The sequence below is a fragment of the Lemur catta genome, chromosome 24 (genome assembly GCF_020740605.2).
Source record: "Lemur catta isolate mLemCat1 chromosome 24, mLemCat1.pri, whole genome shotgun sequence".
Taxonomy (NCBI): domain Eukaryota; kingdom Metazoa; phylum Chordata; class Mammalia; order Primates; family Lemuridae; genus Lemur; species Lemur catta.
In genome coordinates, this window is record NC_059151.1 from 1,098,773 (window position 1) to 1,124,800 (window position 26,028).

The 26,028-nt window shown below is 41.2% G+C and overlaps 1 protein-coding gene across 2 annotated transcripts; it reads left to right on the top strand.

Moving 5' to 3' along the window:
* The first annotated feature begins 2,477 nt into the window (after positions 1-2,477).
* Positions 2,478-22,499, top strand: FGF5 (fibroblast growth factor 5). 2 transcript variants are annotated; one of them, XM_045536909.1, is made up of 3 exons: positions 2,478-2,956; positions 10,351-10,454; positions 21,479-22,499. In XM_045536909.1, exons 1-3 carry the CDS (start codon positions 2,611-2,613, stop codon positions 21,824-21,826), a joined length of 798 nt encoding a protein of 265 aa, XP_045392865.1. In that variant the 5' UTR covers positions 2,478-2,610; the 3' UTR covers positions 21,827-22,499. The 2 variants fall into 2 exon arrangements, with proteins under 2 accessions (XP_045392865.1, XP_045392866.1); XM_045536910.1 differs by lacking the exon at positions 10,351-10,454 and having other exon boundaries at positions 2,611-2,956; positions 21,479-21,699.
* The last annotated feature ends 3,529 nt before the right edge of the window (positions 22,500-26,028 follow it).

Genomic DNA, 26,028 nt, shown 5'->3' on the forward strand with positions numbered 1-26,028 from the left:
GCGCTGGGCGACTGGTCCCCCCTCGGGGTCGCTGCAGGGCGACGGGGCGCTCAGCTCGCGGCGCGGGCGCGGCGTTGTCGTCGTCTCCGTCCCGCTGTTTCAGATTTTGCAGCCTTTTAATGACCCAAATACGTGTTCAAGCCTCTTGTTATATATTTTAAAAGTTCGACGACATCCACCCTACACGTCTATGCGCACCAATGCGGACTGAGTTTTAAGCGCGGGCGCGTGTACACATTAATCCGCCCCCCGCCCCGCCCAGGAGTGGAAGGGAGTTGGGCGTCGAGATCGGCTTTGCTAAACTCAGTCCCTGTGCACAACAGCTGGTCACCCGTCTCCTCTCAGTAAGCCAAGCCCCCGGCTCTCCCTAAACCCTTGGCATCCAGGAGAGCGCGTCCTGCCTCCCTCCAGGTTGACGGACGCTAAAGCCTGAGCAGGTGTCTTGGCCTTCCTGGGTCATCCTAGACAGATATGTGACCCCACCTGGGCCCTTGTGGGGGACCGCAGGGTACAAGGACGATTGCTTCAGGGAAGGTGGGGCTTGAGAAACAGAGAAAGGAGGAAAGACTGAATCTCAATTCCAGAAAACCGGCCCCAGAGTCCTTTTGGCCTCCCAGGTTTAGAGACGGGGCTGATCCGGGCGTTTGGGGCGGGAGCCACTCTCCTGCTTTTCTTAGCGGAGTCCTCGGGAACAGGAGGAGGACAAACAAGCAGCGGGACTTGCTTTGGAAAATCTCTGTCACTTTAGGCACGGGCTGTAGACTGTGTGACGCAGGGGGATCTTACTGATGGCACCCTTTGTCCTAGAGCCCAGGGTGTCACCTGTAGATGGCCCAGCACCCAGGTTCAGCATCCTACAATCGTTCAACCCAGGAAAAAGGCGACTTCAGTCAAATGGACCATTTCCAGGGTCCCTGTGACTGTTCTCAACGTCCACTTTCAGGGTTGCCTTGTAAGGATCTGCCTACCACCCTAGTGAAGCCGGAAGAATCCAGCTTGAGGCCAGAAGAGGGGAGAGATTGTATCTTATACAGTGTGTCAGGGGCCCTGTGCCCTGTGTCATGTCATCTATGTGTAATATACCCTGTCTTCCCCACAGTGGCCTTTTTCACAATGTCCAGGTGACTTTCTGTTTTGGCCACTTTGATCTTAAGTACTCTGGCCATAGAAAATTTCCAATCCTGCAAAAATCTACGTTCGTTTTAGACGCTTTTCATGATTGAGATAGGAAACCTTAAGTGGGTTCTCAATAATGGATAAGGCCATATCTTAGAATCAACCTTGGCTTGTGTGAATTGACCTTATCAGTCAAGATCACGGCCTCTTCATTAAAATAACCAATGAATAATGTATCAGAGCTTAGTGGAAAGCTTCAGATAGGTTTTCAGACGGAAATATTCCAAGAATGCAAGTCAGGTGTATTTCTCAGATAACTAACAGTCGGGGGCATCGCACGCAGGGGAATTCTCTGTGCTCGGGTTTCCCGGGGTTGAAATCCGGCGCGCGCGTCATTAATCATTCACCGGGGTCGGTCCTTCAGTCGGTGGCAGCTCCGAGTAAGCTCCTGCGAGCCGAGGCGGTAGCTAATCCTTCCTGCGGAGGAGATCCTGGGGCGAGAAGGGACAACTGGGCAGCGAGTGACATGTGCCGCTGCCCAGCCCGGCGCCAGCCCGGTGTGCGGGTGCGCTGGGGTCGCGCAGGGACCGAGAGCTCCCCGGGCGGAGAAACACTCGGCACAATGCGCAGCGCAGCCCAGAGTCCCAGCAGGGCGACTCGGGGAGGCTCTCTGAACTCCAAGCCCATTCCTTAGCTCTGTATCAAACCAGTAACAACAACAAAAACAGCCCTCTCCGCCGCCCGCGTCACCCCAGAGCTCCCCAAGTTGGGCTGCGAATCCAATCTTTGTTTGGTTTCCGCCCAGGAAAGCGCTGGAAACACCGGGATCTCCTGGCAGGACGCGGTTCCGGAAGGTTCCGGGGGAGGAGGTGTGATGGCCGGGTGCGCGGGGCACGGCTAAGGGGACCTGGACGTCCGGTGCCAGGTGGGCAGGGGCGCGGCGGCTGGACGCGAGCGCGCCGGGGCGGTGGGAGGGGACTAGAACCCCCCTCCCGAGGACCCGCTTCAAGCCCGCGGCCCCCGTCGCTGCCCGCGGAGGACGCGGCTGCTCGCGCGGGGCCGAATTCCGCGCGGTGGCGGCGCCACGGGGGCGGGGAGGGTCGCGCGGCGCTAGGGGACAGCTGGGGTGCGTGGCCGGGGACGGGCGCGCCCGGCGTCCGCGCGCAGCTCTGTCGGGCGGCTTCTCCTCCCACTCGCTCCCGCGTCCCCTCCCTCCCGCACCCCCCGCCCCCGGGCCCGCCGGGCGCCCTCCCCGCACCGGCCGGAGCGCACCGGGCGGCGGGTGGCGAAGCGCCCAGGCAGGCAGCGAGCCGCGCGCTCTCCGCTCCTGCACATCCCCGTGCCCGCGCTCCCGCCGCCTCTCCCTCTCCCTCCCGGGGCTATGTCCGCCCGGCGCGGCGAGCGGGGCAGCGCCGGAGGCTCGCGGCCGCGCGGGGGCTACGGAGCCCGGAACCAGCCCTGCAAGATGCACTTCGGAGCCCCGCGGCTGGAAGAATGAGCTTGTCCTTCCTTCTCCTCCTCCTCTTCAGCCACCTGATCCTCAGCGCCTGGGCTCACGGGGAGACGCGCCCGGCCCCCAGAGGGCGACCCGGCCCCGCTGCTGCCGGCAGGAACCCCGGAGGCTCCGGCGGCGGCAGCACCGCGTCTTCCTCCTCCTCTGCCTCCGCCTCCCCCGCGGCTCCTTCGGGCGGCCGAGGCGGCGGCTCGGAGCAGAGCAGTTTCCAGTGGAGCCCCTCGGGGCGCCGCACCGGCAGCCTCTACTGCAGGGTGGGCATCGGCTTCCACCTGCAGATCTACCCGGATGGCAAAGTCAATGGCTCCCACGAAGCCAATGTGCTAAGTAAGTCGCTCGCTCTCCTAGGAGGGCTGCGGGGGACTCGGGGGGGGGAGGGGATGGCCGGTGTTCCACGGGCCACGGGCACACCTTCCTGCGCCCCGGCCGCCCGGACCCAGCTGGTGCTGCAAGCAGCCGGCCGGGCGGGCTGGGGCAAGATGCGATCCGTGTGGCTCGCGCACGTGGACCCCTCTCGTGGGCACGAGCAATGGCGAGTCCTGGGGCGCAGGTTACCCAGAGGTTGGTGCCCAGATGAGCACCTGGTTTCCAGTTTGTCCTGGCCCCAAAGACGAGCCTCCAGCCATGCCTGCAGGAAAACAAAAATCTTCCTTCTCCTCGTCCAATTTCTGCTTACCTTCTGCTTAAGAACTAGGCTAGCATTCTGCATCAGGCGTCAAAGTGCAACCCTTCTCCTTTTCCATAGCTGAAGTTATTTTCTCACTAGAATTAAATCTCCAGTACTTCTCCTCTCTACCTACTACCATAAACTTGAATTAATATCACATGTGTATTTGCATGTATGTACGTAGTGTACACACATATGTATGTATGCATACATCGTGTACATACATACATGTAGAGAGAGAGTGTGTGTGTGTGTGTGTGTATTAGCGCGGAGACCAGATAGTTCTGCTTGGAAGAGGACTGTGATCTGGAAAACTGGACACGTTTAGAGACGGAGACGTGATGAACATTGAAATCATCAACTCCAGAGCTCGATTTAGCAACATTTAGTATTTTGAGACCATGACAACACGTTATTAGGAGGGTGGCCAGCCTTTGGTGTCCAAGGACAATTAGGGGAAAGTTCTGTACTTTAGGAGAACTCCAGAGGAGGTTCAATTCGGTCTGGATGCAAATTCTGTAGAACTTTTTTTAAAAAAAAAAACGAGTTTTAAATTTTCTGAGCCTTCTCTTTAGCTCTCTTCCCCCTCTTCCTCCTTTCCCATTTTCTCTTCCCTTCCGTCTGCGTTTCCAGATCCTCCCGGCCGCTCCTCTGGTTCCCCTCACTGCTTCCAGGCGGTTGAGGGCAAAGAGGATCCGGGGCTGCGTGCAGGACTGCGGGCATCTCGGTGCGGCTTTTCCTCCTTAGGGCCGGACGGCTCTTGCAGCGGGGCCGGGTCCCCAGGCAGAACCGCGCTGGGGCCTCCGAGGTACGGGGAGAGCGCAAGCGTGGCCAGGAGACAGCGCTGCGCGGACCTGGCTCTCAGTGGCAGCCTGGCAGCTCCCAGTTGTACCTCGCTTGCTCGGCGTGGAGCGAGTCAGTTGGGGACCGACGACTCCATGTGGCCTGGGCTCCTCCTTATACAGGCTCGGGAGGACCGTGGGCGCCACTGCCGGGCTGATCATCTGGCCGCGGTCCCCGGAGCGGGGCTGGAGGTGCGCGCGTCGGGGAGGTAGGCGGCTGGCAAACCTTTCCCCAAGCCTTAAGGGGGCCTGTCGGGGAAGAACTGGCGATTCGAGCTGGGAAAGCAGCAGTTGCCTGCCCGCCCCCCTGCGCCTGCCTGGTCTTTCTGGCCGTGCGGTTCCCCAGGCTGTGACACACGTGGGGAGGTGGCCTGGAGTACCCAGCCGGACAGAGAGCCCCCTTCGCACACCCCGGCGACTCCCAGGGCCTCCTGCGCGCTCCTTAGAGGGTCCTATTTCCATGGTTCAGAGTTCATTTCACTCTTATCAAACAGCTGCCCACCTTTTGGTGATAAAGTGTAAGGTCTGTTGGGGTGAAGGGGGATTTTCTGAGATTTCCAGAGTAGCCAGTGTTAGGTCTGTTTTGGTATTTCTGTGTGTCCTTCTCATTTTGCCCCACCCAGATCTTTACTCCCTCAAACATCAAAGCTTATTCCCCACTTGCAGCAATCGTTCCTTCTTCCTCTTACAGGAGAACTTTCCCTATCCTGCTCTTACTGTAGTCTGTCCAGGAAGTCAGTACCAACAGAGGATAACTCCCGTGTGCCCAGGGAAAGGCCCCAAATTAACAGGCAGCAGGCAGTAGGCAGGAGCCCAGGGGGCTCAGAGAATGTATCTGGAGTGGGTTTTGCTGTGCCAGATCTCTGGAAGTGAGGCTCATTCCCAAGATATTCACCCCTTCTCTACAATGACACCATAAGAGACAAATATTTTTGGAGCTTAGGCCTTGCTAGAGAGGAAGTTGTAGAAAAGCAAAGGATGGAAAATGAGAACAGATTTTTTAAAAAATGCATGTGGTTAAAGCCAACATTGACCACTATCTATTATTTCCAAAGCACATTTGATTTTCAAATCCATATTGAAAGACATCTATAAGAGAACAGAGATGTTTCCTTAACGGTGCCTAAATAAAACTTAATTTAACTAACTTTTTCCTAACTCATTCCTTTTTACAACAGCCCTTCAGAATTTAGTCTCTGTGTCTTTCTCATGATTTGCTTTCCTTCACATGCTCACTCATTCATTCATGCACCTAATACAGGATACCTACCTCATCATGCATGATATATTGGTTGCTTTTGTGTTAGTTTTGTTTGTTTTGCCTTCCATAGACATTTTTTTTTTCACAGAGGAAGGTATAATTTAAATATACCTTTGTGATGTCTGGAGTGTCCAATACTCTATAAAATTTTGCTACCATTGTTCAATGAAGAATTTATGGAATGTCTCGTGTTTAGCAGCATGGCATGTAGTTTGGAGATTTAAAATGGGTCTCTGCCCTTAGGTAGCTGTGAAAGAGAAACAGAAGCCTGCTAATTGCAGTTGGTCATTTGCCTCTTTGAAGACAGCACTTGCCTTTTCCCTGACATTCGTGTAAACTAAAGTGTTGCTGATAGATAGTATGTGAGGAAGCATTTGTCTGAGTCTCACAAGAGAGGCTGAGAGAGCTGTGTCAGAGACGATAGAGGATGCCTCAGTTTGGCCTCATCATCTAATTCTATCGTCTGTGAGTTAGCAATCATAGGAAACAGTCTTTTTGTTACAATCCTGCTACTTCAGAAAAGTGTCAAAGCTTTACCATGAAACCACATTCTAACAGATCCTTTGAAGCCCAATAATAATCTGTAACATTTGTCTGATAGAACGAATAAATACGCATGTGTTTCACAATTATCATTTACCAGTTGTGAATATTTTCTAGTTTCTCCATCAGTTACACTCTGGCCATAGATTTTGAAAACATAATTTGTTTAGTTTAGGTGTACCAATTAGCATATTCCTAGCTTCTTCTATACAATAGTTACTCCAAGTTTTAAAGACAGAAAATGGAATCAAGCTCATTGCATAGAAGCACTTATTATGAGAAAATATTGGGAGAAGATGAAGACAGATGAATAAGACAAGACAGGTGATAAGACACGACTATTGCGTAGAAACAAAGGGTTTGCTTTAAGTTATGTGCTTTCAAGTTCAGTTTCATTATTATGCTTCTGTTGACTTGGGCCACTGAAGCATAGGCAATCCGGTAATTGTCAGCTCAGGAAAGGAAAGTGTAAGACTACGGCTACATGAAACCAAAGGTTCCACCTAAAATATGAAAATTCCAGTCACATATTTTGGCTAACAGAACCATCAGTTTTACTGCTTTTTAAAAAATCTGAATTTACTATCAATTTTGGTGTCACGAAGGTCCATAGACGGTCCCCCAAGCCTAGATAGACTAGAATATGTATCTATCTACTGGGTAGAAAAAAGTCAAGTGTAAAAAAAAAAAAATTGTTACTAATTTAATCAGTGGAGACGGCTACACTGGATATTTCAAGACTCAGATTTGATGACTTGGCACAGTGTGTCTGTTACTCTATGGCTGCAAGCAGAGAAACTCCACTCGTAAAATATTTTCCTTTGGGAATTTTCAGATGGGTTGTTGAAAGTTTCTGAATCCGTGGAATATCTATGTTTGTTCTATATTTTATTCACTAAGAAAAGGGAGAAGTTAGTATAATTGTATCAAACACCATCAATGGGGCCTGATAAAAAAATCTGGAGAGGACTAAGTCAAAAATCTACATCTATGTTTTCTTAAGTGAAGCCAATTTATGTCACAGTGCATAAGTCTCCTTGTAGGTAAGTGGATTAAACAGTGTGTGTATAATCGGACAGATACCAAGAAATCCTGGCTTCCTTCAACCTAGATGTCAACTCTGTGATTCCAACAAGAGAGAATAATTCCTTCGGTTACGCATTGCCCTCTTCTTCTGATACTCTTAAATGTGAACACGTTAAGAAAAATAGCACACTGTCACTAGCACTTGAATGTGAATTAATTTACACTGAGCCATCCCCCTTGCCCCCTCAAGCGGGAGAGGACTACCCTAGCAGAAGAGTACTCAGTGTGCACACACATGTGTACACATGGGGTGTCCTGACAAGGGAAAGGAAAAGTAGTGAGAGGATCAAAGAAGACAGTCCAATGGAGCAAACAATCATTAAGTATCTACGATCTGTGAGACAAACTTAGCCTTCCCCAACTTTGCTTAGGGATACTTACTGTCTTGGCATCCATAAAGTGAATGGTTACGTTTCCATCAAAGTTAATTATCACTGATTCCTCATGAAAGGGTCAGGAAATTACTGAAATTAAAGGAAAATCAATGTTAGAGAAATGTTTTTGAGGGTTTATATATGTGTGATTTAATGCACATGGGTTTAAAATATTATGTAGAGTTTTTGAATGAATTACCGAGATTTGTCATAGTAAAATCAACAGGCCTGGGTCTCTTGGGGAGTGGGGCAGGAAGTTGAATTGTGAAGCTTATTGAATCTGCTGCAATAATCTGGAAAACAAGACCCTGTGAAATCACTGCTGACATTACTTTGGAAATTATGATCTTAACAGTGTTCCCAATATTAGGCTATAATTATGTTAAGATTCAGAAGACCAATACCAAAGTTGTCTGTGTGAAAAATATTTCTTTCATCTAATTTCACCTTTTCTCTCTCCTGCACTTGTCATGTTAAATAGAATGATATGTGTATATGTGTGTATTTTTTAAGCTTTCAGTTAAATATAATTTTCTTAAAGTTATAAAATCCTTTCATTCTCAGACTGCATCATTTTTTATCCTGGAACTTACAAGAAAATAAACCATGCAATACGTAATAAAATAATGACACTCTCACATATATTATTTCGTCTTTTAAAAATTCATTGCAATGCAAATTGTGCATAACATATATACAAAGAAATCCAGTGTGTTGAGATAGAAGTTAAATGAGTCAAAATGGGTCTTTCTTAAAAAATAGCATATGTTAGTTGTCAGAAACTCATGGTTTATTTAGGCAAAGCAATAGGATTTCCATTAAACAAATATTTATAAAGCCTTTTCATCTTAACATCTTTAAAGTTGGCATGCAAAACCATATAATTATGAGAATTTTATCTTTATGCCACCATGTATGTATTTTTTATTAATATAAAGATTTGCGTTTACAAAACCAGATAGTTTTCCAGAGAAAGGCATCAAAAACCTAGAACCATGAGTAAACTGAGGGAAAGATACAACCAGGTCTCTTCTACCAACTCCATGGTGTCTCTTTTGTGTCTCTCATTCCACACTTGTACAATTTCTCATGTTCTCCCTTTCTCGTTTTTGAACACACAAGTTTATACAGTATTCACAATCATATCCCCCATCTCCCAAATATTTAAAAGCATTAATGCTGTTCTCAATGTTATTCTGTAATTCTGATAGAAATATAACTTTGTATCAGATGTTCCAGGCATGCTTCATAGTGTTATTATAACCTGTGACACCTATGTAGTGTATTTCACTTTACAAAGCATTCAGTGTGCTTTGGTACTACCTGATAAAATAATAATGCTTCTAAACCTGTGGGTGTGTATCAAATTCAAATACTTTTTATAGTAAAATCCATCGTAAACAGCATTTGGAAAACATTTTGAAGGAAAGGATTTATGAGACACCAGCTTATTTAAAAAGTACTTTCTTTCTAACAGTTTTTAATTTTTTGTTTTTGTTTTTCAATTAAGAAATTGGTAGCTACAGTTTCCCTGAGATGTTTTCTTTACTCTGAGCTAAGAACATTTATTTTTAAAAATGTTATTCAGTTATCCTTTTTTATGAACTTTTTGATCAAGTATTTTTAAGAAATCAAATTGAATAAATGCGCAGTATTTACTGTAATTATAGATGTTAGCTCACATTGTGCAATGTAAGTGCTCAATACAGTTATATATATGTACTTATAAAATATTTCTTTTTTTGTAAATTGAATAATATTGTATGTACTTCAAATACTACAGGGAGAAATTGCTATTTCAAGAAAAATTCGGTGAATTTCTCTATTCGGCAGTATCCTATTGAGATATCCTAATACTAATGTTTAGAATATTACAGATTTAAATGTTGAGATGTTCCCTTTTCCTTCCTGCCTCCCTTCTCTCTTTCCTTTGTTTCTTTCTAGAATTGGTCCTTTTTAGCTCTAATGAACTATACTATTTTGCTTTTATTTTGGGGGGGGGAATTTTATGTAGTCAAATAACAACAACATGCTTTTCTCTGTTCATATAACAGTATATATGAATTTATGATAAGCCGGCTTTCCAATGATATGCGGACTATGAATTTTACTTTCTTAAAATATTCTGTGAACTGTGATTCTCTTGACCTAGTGGAGGTGGACTTTGAATTACTGTAGGAGACAGAGGGACATTGACTCGATAATGCTAACTATGAAATACAAAATATAAACAATAATGTAATAAAATACCTCATTAAATTTTGTCCCAGGAAATGGTTCAAAATGCAAGATGTCCCAAAGCATAATCCATTAAACACTTCATTGAACCAATAATCCTAAGTTATTTATAGGGCTTTCACTATCTTGTTATATGTAGTTTTTAAATGAACTTCTCACTAAAAGATTGAGTATGGTGTATATTTATTTGTAACTACTACCATAATCATGATGATTAGAGAAGAAGGATTTACTTCATGTAAATAGGTATTATTTTCCAAGCTTTCAAATAGTTTATACTAGTCTTGAGTACAGACTTTATGTGCTTTTATATTAAAAGGGGTGTAGTACCTCGTATGGAGAAACAGTGGATGAGAATTATTTTAAAAACATTCAGAAAAAATATCTTTTTAATTCCTTTAGAACTTGAAAAGATTTGGTTGTCAAACATTGTTTATTAAGAGCAACTTATGACTTGTCAAAAGATAACAATTATTGATTAAGCAGATTCAAATTTTTGAGTCTGGAAATTAATAATTTTAAATGAACACTTGAATGCTAGCCTTTTGTATTTTTTACATAGTGAATGTCATGAAAAATAAGGACGTTAATACTAAGTTCTTTTTTTAATCACAGTAATAAAGAATGGAAAGAATCTATGTAGAAACTTAATTCTTCACACTGATATATAGAAGAGTCTGTGTTTTATTTTGGGATTTCTGTCATCCTAGGTATTTTGGAAATATTTGCTGTGTCTCAGGGGATTGTAGGAATACGAGGAGTTTTCAGCAACAAATTTTTAGCGATGTCAAAAAAAGGAAAACTCCATGCAAGTGTAAGTAGAACCACTTTATATTTGTTAAAGGTGTTATGGAGATTTTACATTTTACATTTGTAAAACATAATGAAGTAATTTTCCAAATTGGTAGATAAAATAGACCATTTTCCTGAGAAGTTAATTTTTTTTTTGTATAAAGTTACATGTACATTTAACCGAGATAATTTTCTGTGTTGCTGTAAGTAATCATTTAAATATTTTGTTTACTTGGGAAGATATTATAGAGTCTACAAAAAATTTTAAGGGCAAGCGTATTTGGAAATAGTGTGCTCAAAGTGGTTGCCATGGTTTATTTCTTAGAAGTTGCCCAAATATGAAGTATTAGGGCAATAATATATTACATAACATTTTAAATTTACATGTTTATGGTGATTATGTGTATTTTTAGTAGATGAGGCTCTAATTTAATTTTACAAGCTACTCATGATGTCAAAAATTGGATCTCAGTAATATGACATATGTTCATATTAACAAGTAGGGAGGGAAGAAACCAGTAATTAGAAAACTCTGACCTTCACAGAGAAATTTTATTTGATAAATTTGAAGAATTTTTGTCTTGTATTTTTGTCACATTAAAAAAATGACTTTGTAATACTATGAAGACTAATTTTGCACTTTTAAAAATTTCCTCAGACTTCTTATACGTTTTGTAATCAATTTACAAATTACTTATATCTTAGTTTTTTTATGAAAATGCTCATTACCTGGGAAATATTAAAATGTTTTAAGATAATAAGATATATTTAGCTTAGTTTTCCCACTTACAGATCCTGTTTGATTGTATTAGTATGTACTCAGAGCACATAAAAGTGATTTATGCTATTTCTGTGTTGTACTAAGTTTCTTCACATTACTTCATTTAAAAAAGTAATTATTCTTTAAAGTTAGTTCTTTAATCCTTACTCCCTTTAGTTGTTGCTAAGTAAATTTATTGAGACATCACTTTTTCAATTTTCAATGTATGTAGCAAGTTTTAATTGAGTGCAATCAATTGAAACTTACTATTTATGATTTTTATTTTATAGACCTTTACAAAATTCAATGAGAATTCCACTTGGTTCAATGTGTAAGACTGTAACAATTTTCCTTTCCTTAACAACTAAAGGTGATTTGTTAATACCCTTTGGAAGAGACAGTAGAGTTCGAGCAATTTCTATAATTTTTTTGAGGATTAAATAAGATAAGACACAAAGTATTTAGACTTATATTTGGTACATTGTAAATGCTCATTAATATTGCCTATTATTATATGGTAATAATATAACTATAATAAACTACTAAAACATCAGTTTATTAAGACAAATGGAAAACCTTTGTTAAACTCTTTAATCACCCATTGCAAAAACTATAAAATGATTTACCTATTTCATTTTCTGAGCTGGTTATTATACTGTTGCAAGCTATAACATAGTATTCATAAATATAACGCTTTATGATTTTTTATTTATTTATTTTAAGGGACAAAATTCTGCATCACTGTGAAAAAGTAGGACATCTTATTTTGTTAGAAAATAATATTTAATTTTTAAAAATCCACCTATAAGACAGAAAACAATGATTAAACACATCAGAACAGAACAACTTTTCCTCAGTCTACTTTAAATGTGTAGAAGATTGAAACACCTTCAAAATCTAGCCACCGTAACAATACACAATGTATGTAAAGGAACTTTCTCTTATTGGTTGGTTTTGGGTAAAAATCTTAATGTTTCAAATGATCTGATTTATGCCCTAGTGCATGCAAAAAATAGACTAAACTTGGCCCAGCTTAAGGGTAATTGCCACAGAAAGTGGTGTGTTACAAATGGATGCCAATTAGAAAGGTCAAACTGAGAGGTTAAGATACATGATTCCTCTGTCAAATGCAAGTAACAAATTTCTAGAAATTTGACCCAAATGTCTGAGGATGGCTGGCTGAAATAACGCAGATAATGCAAAAACAGCATCTGTTATTCCTTCTCATCTTGGCAGGCTAAAGTTATTTCATGGAATAATGACTTTTAAACAGGACAAAGCAAGTCTTGCTCTTGTCACTCACTGAAGCTCTTTGATATAAAAGTCATTCTGATGACTTTGAGCTGAATGGTAGATAAAAACTTAAGCCCTACGATTATGTTGATTTTTTTTAACCCAATTGTCCACGTCCACTTTCTCTTATCTGAGCTTTTATTAGCACTTTTTCTTTAGGTGAAAACATAATTAAATTACAAAGTGATTTATTTTTAAGTAAGTTGAATTTAGAAATAGTATTAATGCCAACAATTATCGGTCTTGTGCCCAGATGATTTCTTTCCTGTTATCAATTTCTAGTTAAACACTTTGGGAAATTGTTCTTGTATCTTTAAATATGATTTTTTGGTTCAGTTTTTATTTTACAACTTTACATCATCACCAAAAAGGCTCAAAGCTTTTACACGTTTAGAATTAGATGTGTAATTTGTGAGTTGCTTTAAATTAATAATTGTGCAGAGGCATTTGAAGAATACCGTTGGGAGCCCAGGAGTTCAAAATCAGCCTGGGCAACATAGCGAGACCCCATCTATACCAAAAATTTAAAAATTAGCTGGTTGTGATGGTGTGTGCCCATAGTGCTAGCTACTTGGGAGGCTGAGTGAGGAAGATCACTTGAGTCTGGGAGTTGGAGGTTGCAGAGAGCTGTGAGCATGCCACTGCACTCCCATCTGGGTGACAGAGTGAGACCCTGTCTCAAAAAAAAAAAAAAGAAAGAAAAAGAAATGGAGTACCTTTAGGTTTCTAGGTACAAAGTAAATGTAAACTAAAAATGTAAAATATTCATATAATTCTAGAGAAAGTAATCCTCCACTGTACTGAGAAATATTCATGGGTAATTGTAGATTTTCAATGTGGTTTTTATACTAACAATCAGAATATTAAAAATTAGTTACTCGGCAGAGATAATGCAATTTCATAGTTTTTTAATAGCTCTTTCACTCACATTATCTCATTAGATAATGAGATGAGAAAAGAGTCTCAGAGATGTTAAATTATTTTCGCAAGGTTACACAGTTAACAAGTGATTAGACCAGAACTGTATCCTCTTAGAATTTTCTCTCTCTTTCTTTTTAAATGCTATAGTGCCTGGTAGGTAAAAGTTAGTTTGAAAGAAGATATTAAATTTTGTTTGGAACCAATGAAATTGTTTTCAACTATCATTTTATAGGAATTAATAAGTGCATGACTTAACATTTTCATATTACTTGTAAAAACTGAATGCTCTGGCCATCCTTAGAATATTTATAGCACTTTATTTAAGGGTTATTTTAGATTGGTACAGTTGCAAATTTCCCCTTTACTTTCTTTCTAGTTGCCTCTCTGATTCAGTGCATTTTTCTTTTGACTGTGTTCTTTTTCTACCTACCTCTGTGCCTCAAGTACTTCATTTTAGAGTCTAGGAAGGAGGGGATGTCTCACCACAGAGCTTACCACAGCCTTTTGCAAATGTTGGCTATTCCATGTGATGAGGAGTTGCTTAGGGAAACCCTCCCTCTCAAAATCTTTCAAAACAGAAAAGAGATCTGTTTTGTTCACAAAAATCTCCGTGCAGTACATGCTTCATCGTGAGTGGACACAAAGATGGCAAACTGAAATCGCGGCCCATGGCAGTTAGATTTAGGCAGCATTGATGCTGATTTCATTTTTGTGCTATGTTTGTTAATTCCGTAAGTTTTATCTAAACTTCAACCACCTGAATGTGCAGGGCTCCTGTACCCATTCGAACTCCCGATCGACAGGAAGCTCTCCTTTAGTCTAAACGCACGATGCAGTCAGAGGACTACCATGCCGGTTTTTCCAGCATTGCCTACAAGGACGGGGGTGTCTGGTCTTCTCCTTGTCAAGATGTGTCAGGAATCGTGGAGACGAGGAGGAGATTGTGGCTTCCCAAAGACCCACGAGGCTTAGAGCCACCGCTGTGGCGTCTGCTGCCTTCTGGACACATGCCCCTGCCGAGGTCCTTTCCCAGACCGGGTGCCCTTCTCTTGCTGTCTGTTCCTGCTCCCTCCTCGGGTTCGGTGTCCTGTCTGAAAGTCCCCGAGAGAACCTTTCTGGATGTACCTGCCGTGGGTCCAGACACAAGACTGAAAGACCTGCAGTGTCTGTCCCGGGGTGGATTTCCCCGGGGGGCTGAAGCCCACTCCCCGACTTCCTCGCTCTGTCATTGTGCTTTGTCCTTCTGTTCCTTGGTTTTATCAACTATGAAAGGAGGAAAATTAAGGCAGCCATCTCTTGTGATGGTTAAGTGTCTGAAACAAGATAACACATGCAGGACACTTAGAATACTGCCCGGAAAGTGTTCAGCACTTGCTGTTAAAACAGATCTTCCCGAATTTGCTCCCAGGCAGCTGTTTGATGATCCTCAGTTACTTTCTTTCTGATTCTGGGGTCAGGCAGCTGTGACCCTTCAGTTATTCAGACCAGTCCCATATTCTATTTGTCACTGACCTCTTTTCCCTCGGGTCCAAACTTTGTTGTGCACACGGGAGCCCCTTATCTTCTGGGCTTTCCTTTCTCCAAGGGACTCAATTTGAAAGCAATGTTCTCAGCCTCAAACTCTTAAAAAGGCAAGGATTTCCTACGGGAAGAATCTTACAATCTTTTCAAAGCCCCATCGTCCATCTTATTTTTACCCTAAGATATGCAAATCCGAGGAAAGGTGGTTATCGTGGGTTCTTCAATCTTTTCCTAAGGTGTGCGTGACAGCTCGTTGTCTGCCAGCAAAAACGTGTTAGCTTTTTTTAAAGATCCAGAGAGAAGCATGTGGCGGAATTATTTTTGTTTCTCAGGGTTTTAGGGGATCATATTTGGAAGGAGAGCTAATTGCAGAGTTTACGAAACAGGCCTGGAATGTGTGTGCTTGATCAGCCCTGAGCAAGGACTAGAACATCCTCCTTTCCTGGTTTTGGAGGTGCCGGCTGGCTTGCCCAGGGGGAGAGACAGGACTGGCCTTCCTGCGCTGGGGGCACAGTGACGAGGAATCAGCAGCCCCTCACGCTGGGGCTGGGCATGTTTACCGAAAGGGGAAAGGGAGGCTCCAGTAATACTCACCATCGTCTTTAAAAAATAACTTGTTAAGCACTCCACTCTCACAAGCTATGTCAAGGCATTTGAGTAGAAACCTCCCTTGCCCTCTAAAAGCTTTCAATTCACATAATAAAATCCAATGTCCAGTAATTCAGGCACAAAAATGGGTTCGGGCTCTGCCTTTGCAGTAAATGCCAGTTTTCCCTTAATTTTGCCCTACGTGAGTCTGGCCAGAGGGCTTGTTTTCTTGAGGGAGTCTGGGGGTGATGAACTGACTTGTAGCTTCAAAGATCCACTTCAGCCTCAGGCTAGAGGTAGTGTTCTGTTTCTCTGATGATTTGGGGGTGGCACTGGTTCATCAGCATTTTAACAGGGAACAACTGGAGAGTCAGGAAGACTATAAACACCTGGGAGACAGCCTTGGTTTGCATGGTGCTGTGGAAAGAGCCTCAGTCCAGGAATCAGAAGATGAGATTTAAGTCACAGGCCTCTCCTGGAACTTGATAAATGTGGGGAATGAGATGGATCATTTTCTTTATCTTTCTGACTGAAAAATCAGATAATAATGTCCTGATAGTAGTCATGGAATGACTGTGAGAATTAAATTTATGCAAACCGCCTGGCACCCAGGAGCCTTCGCTAGCCCAGCTTCACAGCATTCCTAAGGGCCCAGAGAGAAAGTGCCAGCCTTACCCGTGTTTCTCCCTGTGTACCCTACGTCACCTGCATCAAAATCACACAGGCGGGGCAAAGGCAATTTAACCAAAGCGTTTGTGCCCCCTTCATATTCTGGAAAAAAGAAACCACACGGGTTGCTGGCTAGTGATGCAAGTGCAGGGTCTCACCTCAGACTCACTAAAACAGTCTCCGGAGACAGGGCCTGGGCAATCCTGGGGAATGTGTGTTGTCAGCTGGCTCTGAGTGATTTCAATTCCTGACGTTAGGAGGGAAGACCCCGTGGTTGGTGCTCCTTACTCTACGACTTTGGGTTGGTTATTTTAAACACCAGCCCGTGTATTTCCTGGGTTGCTCAGCGTGGAGAACTGAGATGCAGGACAGACAACTGTCCAGCGCTGGGCAGATGTGTGGCCGTGTCTCATGGACAGTATGGCGGGGCTGCCGCTGACCTGTAGGGGCTTAGACGGGACACAGTAAACGGCGGCCGCGGGTGGGTGCACCCTGCCCTGCGCCAGGGCACAGCCACGCCAAGTGACCAGGGTTTAGCCCCGTGGGTGGGGGTGGGGATGGGAGGAGGGAGGGAACCAGGATGATGCTCCCAGCAGGGACGCTTAGCTCAGAGCCCAGTTTCATCTGCGACTTATGCAGTCTATGCTAACATTTTAGTTATTTAATGACATTTAAGTCTATAACCACATCTTAATTATTTAGATTGGGTGAATTATTTCTTCACTTCATAAGGTTTTTCAGGAGAAAGAGGCAAACAGTGTGAAATAAAGAATTAAAGTTGATTAAATACCCACAGACTCCAAGGTTTACACTGGTTTCAGTTCAAACTCACTCTCCTCTCTAGACTTCATACGCCGGGCATTTACTTCCATAGTAGCATGAGAGATGAGAATGGGCATTTGCATAGCTACATTTCATTCACTGCAAGATCCTCAGTCATCACAGAATGTGATATTTACTAAGGAACAAACTATAAGAAGAGTTTTTTTAAACAATATAATTTCAGAAAGAATTTTCTTTTTGGTTTAATAGACCCTCTGTTTAACTTCAATTTGGCAGAGTTAGTCTTTTCTGGAATACTCCAGTTAATCAAAACTTGGCTTTTTTTTGAACTGAACTTGACCCTCTTTTAGACATCCTTCGTTTAATATGAATTCTCCACTGTGAGGAGACACGAGAAGAGCCAAGACAGTGTTCTTTTAATGAGAAAGTTCTTACTTCCCTTAATAGTTCTTACTTCCCTTCCGCTCCTTGAAATAATCAGGATATTCAAGCAAGAATAGTTTATTTGTTTAAGTTTTTGTGTGTGTGTGTCAATTATGAGTATACTAAACTACATAGAATTAGGTGATTTGACCATTTCATTGTCATTTTGTGATTATGGGTGGTTGAATGTAACTTGTTTTTATGCTTGCAAGATCAAGGAGAAATTAAAGAGAAAAACACTGATAATTCTAGTCCACAAAGAACCCCGGGCAAAACCACGCCTATGTTGTTCTCCACTGTAAAAGTGGCAACTAGCACAGTACCCGGCATGTGATATGCAGTCAGTAAACATCTGTCGAATAAATTAGTGAACAAAGGAATTTGAAGCAAAGGTAGGGATTTTCTTTATAAGCATCTTAGTGATGGCTTTCATCGTAGTAGCTGGCAGTGGGAGGGCAATGAAATGAGGGGGTCCTGACGGGTTATTTGAAATTCAATTCACCTTTCTACTTTATACCTTAACTGCAAAAAAAAAAAAAAGTCTGTACATCCACTTCATTTTTTCTAGGGAAATAATGCAGTTCCATTCTTTTACATTTTATTAAAGGACTTCATATAATTTCAAGAAAATTTTAAAAATAAAAAATTAGCCTGGAGAATTTATCATCCAAAATTGTCTAATGGTAAATGTATATAGTTTGGTACCTGTAGCTAAGACGTATGCTGCTTTGTGGCTTTTTTTTTTTTAAAGACGCCCCGGGCATGGTGTGACGTGCAGATATGTACCGCGTAGGGGCACCATCTTGTCTGAGGAAGGCTGGAAATGCCACCAGGGACAGTCGATCCTTCAAGAAGAAACTGGATCTCCTGATGAAAAATTTTGCTGAAATGTTTGTTTCACATGGTTCTGTTCCATCATAGCCTGGAAAATTTTTCAGACAAAACATTAAATTGGAAGTCAATTAGGAAAGCCAAAACAATCTGACTGCCTCTACCCCTGTTATAATGTGGGATTTGGAACAGCTGAGGGGCTGCGTGTTGTGTGTGGCTTTCAGAACTCTGGACATTTCTACCCTGAGTAACAGTCTGGTGACCCTTGGAAAAATCTATCTCCTTAACAAAAACTTTAGAATATGAATCTTGAGGAGGAAAGGAGAAAGTTTTTAGATGAAATAATTTTAGGGGGTGGGATGGGTGGGTTTTCACTCATATGAGAGACCCTAAAATGGAATTGATGTAGTTTTTTTTTTTTTAATATGCTCTGGGGTGTCCACATACATATCTGACAGCTACATCCATTAAAAAATGACATATTCTTTCTTTATTTTCTTGGACACTGTTGGAGGGAAAAGAGTTAAGCAATGAAGTACACTTTAAAAACCTAACTTTGTCAAAATTGAATAACGTGATCACTGCTATTTTTGTGAAATAGAGACAGAAAATTAGGTCACGGTAAAATGTGTTGTGTCTATTTCTAAATATCATTCAAATGATATTTAAAATGTATTTTCAGAAAAAAAAATCTGAGGTGAGGTAAATATATACCTGCTACTCTTTTGATGAAATGTTCCACACCTTTCTAACATGCTTATTATCCTTTTATGGAGCCAGAAACATTCCAGGTGACTATAGCTTTTATTTTAAAACAAAACTTTGGGATGATCTAATTAAATAGGAAAGCCTTTCTAAGAGCTAAGTAGCCTTAGACAAATCTACATTTAACTTGTAAGGAAGACTTTTTGGAAATAGGAATAATAAATGTGTGATCTTCTGAAGTGATGTCAACATGGCAGCCTTGGCCCAAACACAGGCTGGGAGATTGTAAGGCAGGATTAGAGGATGCTGGGCATAGACGTGGGTCTTTGAAACACCTGCCTTCGGCCTGCTCAAGGTCAAACCCAGAGATTCACCAGTGGACTTGTGGAAGATCTACACATATAGCTTTATCGCCCCAAATAAAGAGCTTTATTGATTGAACTGCACTTAAATGTAAATGAGTAAACTGTTGTACGTGAGATGAATGTGCTGTTGGAGATGCTCTGATTTTGGTTGTCTTCCGATACTGTCAGTCCTTTGCACACGTCAAAAATTCCATGTGGACGTCAACAGAGGATCTAGGAGATGGCCTTGCCGCATTTGGACCTTCAGATTCGTGTTGTAATTTGTATTCCAGAGAGAAGGCTGACATTGTTAGAAATAGCAAGGGGTGGGGGGAAGGCCTTGTCATTCCACTATAGGACCTCTCGTTCTGATATAGAAGCATACAGCTTTTACTGCTTTTATATATAGGGGACAAAGTATTTGGTGTTCTCAGGATTATCAGGAATTCTGTACAAATCATGCTCCCTAAAATTGTGAAACCTGGTAGTTGGGGCTAGCACAGAAATTCTTAATTACTTTGAGTTTGATGAAAGCTACAGATCCCTCCCCTAGAAAAACATTTTGATTCTCACAATAGCCCTGTGGGTGTAAAGCTCATGGATAAGGAGCCTAAAGCTAAGAGCCCTAGATGGCAAAATTGGTATTGATGGCATGCTGGACTCCAAGCTCATGCTCTTCCCCCTTCTCCTATACCACATTCCTTCGAATTCCACAACACGGACAAGCTAAGCTTTTCCAGAGCTGCTACGGGCCGATTTCGTCAGCCTCACCTCTTGTTACTTCCCCAGTATCCTAAGTGGAAGTCACACTGAACTACTTACAAGTATTCGAAAGTGTCATGCTGACCTTGGAACATATCCTTCCTGCTCCCTGAAAATCCTTTCTCGTTTTACCTGCCTTCCTAATTTCCAGTTGTATTTGAAGACTCAGCTTAAATGTCACCTTTCCTAGGAAGACTTCCCTGCCCTCCTCCCTGCCACCTGTACCCTCTCAGTTGCTCTTTCTCTACGCTGTCATTGTATGCTCTGCATACTGCTGTCGTAACACCATTTCTCAGGCCGCACTATGATGGCCATCTACTTGTCCGCTTTTCTGCTCTTCTGTGAGCATTTCAAGGGCAGATATTTGTGTGTGTGTGTGTGTGTGTGTGTGTGTGTGTGTGTGTGTGTAAGATCTGGCTGAATTGTTTCTTGTGACTCCACTGACTCTTTTCTTGGCGTCAAATATACTCTCTTCTGTTACGTAAGTGAAGATACATGTTTTCCTAAAGAATCCTAACCTGTGCAATAGTAATGGGGCCACCTGCTACCTCTCAGCAGCATGAATCGCACGGATAACACTGAAAAATATATGCTTGTTGCAAAGGAACGATTTGACTCTATTCCTCTGAACATGAAATTATGTTTTACAGGCAATTGTCTCTTACTAATATTTATTTATTTTCTTGGTGACTTAGGAGGAAAAGAAATCTTACATTAAAAGATTTTTAAGGCCGGGCGCGGTGGCTCACGCCTGTAATCCTAGCACTCTGGGAGGCCGAGGAGGGTGGATCACTCGAGGTCAGGAGTTCGAGACCAGCCTGAGCAAGAGAGAGACTCCCGTCTCTACTAAAAATAGAAAGAAATTATCTGGCCAACTAAAAAATATATATAGAAAAAATTAGCCGGGCATGGCGGCACATGCCTGTAGTCTCAGCTACTCGGGAGGCTGAGGCAGGAGGATCGCTTCAGCACAGGAGTTTGAGGTTGCTGTGAACAAGGCTGATGCCATGGCACTCTAGCCCAGGCAACAGAGCGAGACTCTGTCTCAAATTTTTTTAAAAAAGAAAACCAAAAAAGATTTTTAAACTATACGTTTCCACATAGTTTAAACACACTCACAGTATTTAAATGCATTAAGAATTCTGTTTATCATTTTTATATACATTGGATATTATGTTGCCAAGTACATAGCGAATCGAAATCAGTGTTGCAAAGATGAATGAAGTAGAAATATAGAAAAAAAACCAGTAATTTTAAAGCAGCTTTATTTAAAGCAGCTTTGAAAGAAGCAAATATATCTTTATACAAGGGAATGAAGTTGTAAGGACAGGGATCAATAGAATTCTTGGTTTTTCTTTTTGGTATCAGACCTCATATTTTATCTTATTATGCTGAAACTAGTACCACAATTTGAATTTTTCTCTTCCCTCCCCACCTCCCCCGCAGGCCAAGTTTACAGACGACTGCAAGTTCAGGGAGCGATTTCAAGAAAACAGCTACAACACCTACGCCTCGGCCATACACCGGACTGAGAAGACAGGGCGGGAGTGGTACGTGGCCCTGAACAAAAGGGGGAAAGCCAAGCGAGGGTGCAGCCCCCGGGTGAAGCCCCAGCACGTCTCTACCCACTTCCTACCCAGATTCAAGCAGTCGGAGCAGCCGGAACTCTCTTTCACAGTTACTGTCCCTGAAAAGAAAAAGCCACCTGACCCCATCAAGCCAAAGGTTCCCCTTTCTGTACCTCGGAAAAGTCCCAACACCGTGAAATACAGACTCAAGTTTCGCTTCGGATGATGCTCCTCCTGGCCTTGTGAGAAACAGTTCTTTCCCCTCAGGAGTTTCTGTGAAGACAAAATTTCAGACCCAGCTTGAGCTGTCCTTACGCTGCAGCCAAGTCAGGTCCTTTGTTTCAGTCTGACTGAAGCAAAGATGTTTTTTGATAGGAACAGAACTGGAATTCTTAGCATCCATACAGGGAACACACTGCTTCATTTCAGGAAACCATAAAGCCTTTTGCTTTGTGCTTCCGCTGCAGGGATATTTACAACTCTGTATTTTCAGAAAGCGAAATAACATGGACTATGTATTTTTCTGACTTTTACAGATCAACCTGAAAGAACATTCATGATACATTTTTTATTTTTGGTTTCCAAAGAATATTTTGATGCAGATAAAATATTTTATTAACTTTTGTTTTTCGGGATTTTTTTTTTTTTTTGGTTTTTTAAAAGTACCTCTGCATTGAGCATATTTTCTTACTTTTATTATTTTAATTAATGTGACATAAGCAATCATCTTAATGCTGTTAATGAACTATAAATGTGTTTATAGCCCATTTGTAACATGTGGAATTCATTTGCATTTTTCCTATTCACTGCACTTTTTTTGTTTGTTTGTTTTTTTAGCCATACCTCAGATAATGTAAGTTTGGTTCTACGTTTTAAAATGTTTGAATTCTCTTCCACAGTACCAAAGGCTCAGCTTGGATTTGTGTGTATGATTGCGTGAAGTCATGACATTATGAGGAGTCCTACCCCTTTGGTAGCTGGGCTATTATAATGGGTTAGAAGCAGGAAGAAGATATAAGGACTTTGGATGGAGCTAGAAGCTGGAGGTGAGGAAAAGGGTTTAGAGGTAAAAGTACACTAAGTCTGCAGCATTTATGGAGATCTAAGTCTGTCCTGGCTTCACTTCTCTTTTTATCTGCCCCTTGCCCTCATTTGGGAACAGCTGGACGAGTACATTTTATTCTGCCCCTCAAGCACACACTATGACACTGGAGCGCTTAAAAATACTTCTGTGACACGGTGCTGCCCCACTGTACAGATCCACAGGGAATGACCACTTAGAGGGAAGCTGTGGAGAACTGAAGAAGATGAATCGTTTAACGCTTATCCGTGCCAAGCCCATTGTCAAAAATATTCTTGTTACTCAACCGCCCTTTGAGCTTCCCTTCCTAAAGTAACCATTCCAGTGAATAGATCTGTCTGCCCTTTTATAAGGAAACTTCTGATGTGTAGTTCAAAAAGCTGGTCTTGCGATAGGGGAAACTTCATTTGGGAATTCGATGAGTTGAAAATGGCACTTAATTCTCAATCCAAACACTGAATGCTGGACATAAATCACAGAAAATTTAACTGAAGAACATGTACAAAATTTATTTATTTTCTTGGGCAATCCTTTTTATGAAGTTCTGCGAAATACAAATGTCTATCTTATATTCAGAAATGTGGCATAAAAAGGTATAGCTAATAGTTAGAAGTATGGCTTCCATAGTGAGAGTAAAAGAGTTTGCAGAAAGTTTGTGGTTTGCATTTAAGCATGTTTAAAGTATACTTATAAACTTTCTTTTTTTCTTAAAACAAAGTATGGTTTATTTTAGTGCACAAGTGCAAAATGAAAACATCAAAACTGAACTGACTACCACATAGACAGATTGCTTTGTTTTAATGGGAAAAACTATACAAATATATATACTATACAAAAACCCATTCCTCAACTAAACATCATGTGTATAATCTAGTATAGTATTTTATTATAAAGCCAATAATCTGATTAAACATTGTTTGCATTTAATGCATGATTTTTTAAAAATATAAAATGAAATGCTACAAATGTTTTAATTAATTTATGCTTTAAAATACAACTGGGTTAAATGAAACAATGACATTTTGTAAACAAAGATATATCCAATTCTTATCCAATTGGCATATCATCTTATATACACAGTACAAAGCTAAAAATATTCCTCTAGTTTAATCTATTATTAAGAATTGTGCACTGTATATCAAGTTCTTTGAACGCATGAATGATTTAAGTTTTAAAACAGGGGGGAAACTAATAAACATATATTCCTAAATGGACAAGGAAACAATGATAATTATGGTTAACAACAAACTAAATTAATGTATATATCATATAGGCTAAATGTTTCTCATAGTTTACATTAAACTAAAAAGAAATAGCATATTTTGTACTGCTAGTTTGATTTGATTAGTATATGAAATTTAAAGCAGGACAGCTACCAAATATGTACTATGCAAGTCAGGAATTATTAATTTCAAAATGTAAAGCCAAGTTAAAGTTAAAAAAATTTAAATTACACTTATCTTTAGTTTATTGGGCATACACAATTACATTTAATGAGTGCTCAGTGAAGCATAAAGTTACCTGAATTAATTAAATGAATTCCTGTACAGACAATATGTATAAATATAACACCTTACTAATAGAGCTTTCTAAGAGGGTTCTTGCTTATGTAGTTTTTGATTATTTTTAAGTAATTAGACCCAATTAACATCAAAGAAAGTTATTGATTATGATTATGTTCATCTAAATCTAAAAACATCAATAAATTTTACATTAATATTTAGGAACCTAATTTGCCTAGACTATAGATGACAAACATCTTCAGACTGACATGTCAGTTTTATTAATTATATTATATTTAATTTAATTTAAGATATTCTTTATTTGGAACATCTATGGAGACAAATAGAGGTTCCCAAAAAGATGTAATGATGTGGTGGTGTTTACTTTACAAAACCTACCTTCACTTCCTTCTGAGAAAACTAATTTGAAAGTATGGGTGTATATAAATTACCTTGGTTCTTTTAGTTGAGTCATAGTGGTCCAGCAGTTCAAAATCATGTGACAGTAATAAGGGATACTGACAAAATTTATTTCCAAATTTTTATATACATTATTAAAATTACATATCTATAGCATCTAAGACTTTTATTTCTCTTATTTTTAAATTTTTTTTGTCTTGATTATGCCACAGACATCACGACTCGCTCTTTCACCCTTGTTTTGTCCTCTGCCATTTGATCGCTAACATTATTTCCAGCTTTATCATCAATGATTTTATGAGTTTTAAAATGTTAAATGTTCTCTGAGATCCAAAAAGGGGACATGGTTCCTCCTCTGATGAAACTAAACCTATGTCCAGATGAAGCTAAAAACCTATGTCCAGATGAAACTAGACAACCACATAAAAAAAAAAAAACTGGCAATGATATAATAAACATAGATATTTTTAAAAGACCTTATCTTTGTTAAAAAAAAAAAAAAACTGAGTAAGTGTGATTGGATCAAGAGAGTTACAAAATGGGGATTGACCTGGGCTTAGCATTTTATGAGGGATGTCAAAATTTTAACTTAATCTGGAGGGGAGGAATGGTAGTAGTACCAGAGTAGTATCATTGTGGATAATAAATAGCTCCAGGGCCTTACCTAAACACGTAACTTTAGTATCTCTTTTGCGATTAAAATTTCACATTCTTCACGAGTTCATCTAGAAATTCGTGAGGAAATATGAGTAATCTCATCCTGACATCACGCCTCCAAAGAAGGATGGCTCACGACACACCTTTCCAATACCATTCGCTTACTTTCTCCCAAGAAGGCAGGAAGCATTTTCTGAGGTCCTGCCTTGCACCAGGCGCTCAGCTGGTGAGACATCATGTTACTTGCTCTGTGCTCGTTTAGTACGTTCTTTGTGGATGTTTACATCAAGGTACTTTCGCATTTTGAACTTCCGGAGGGAACATATCTGCCCTCATTGCACGTTGCCCGCCCTACGATCATGCTAATAAAAAGAACTTCAGAAGTGCTCTTAGCTGACAGCAATTTTGAACCATGTGTCCCTGGGACTTAAACACTTTGTGGAGGCTATTAAACATAGCCTCAAAAATGCTTTTAGGATGGATATATGTGCTGAATAAGATCGATGTGATAAAGACGATGATGATGGGTGAGAGAATTTCGTGTTACATGTGAAATAGCTCCTACGATAAGAGTAGGACCATCCACAAGCCCCCTCCCTGTACCTGAACTTCTCAAACACAAATTCTGAGACCAAACTAAAAACATCAGGTACTTGCAGCTGCATTTAAGTATCAATAAATTCATCATCGTATGATACTTCAATGTCACTGGCAATCATAAAAATAGGTCGCCATGCCAATCCCACCATCTTTGCTAGTGGCCAAACA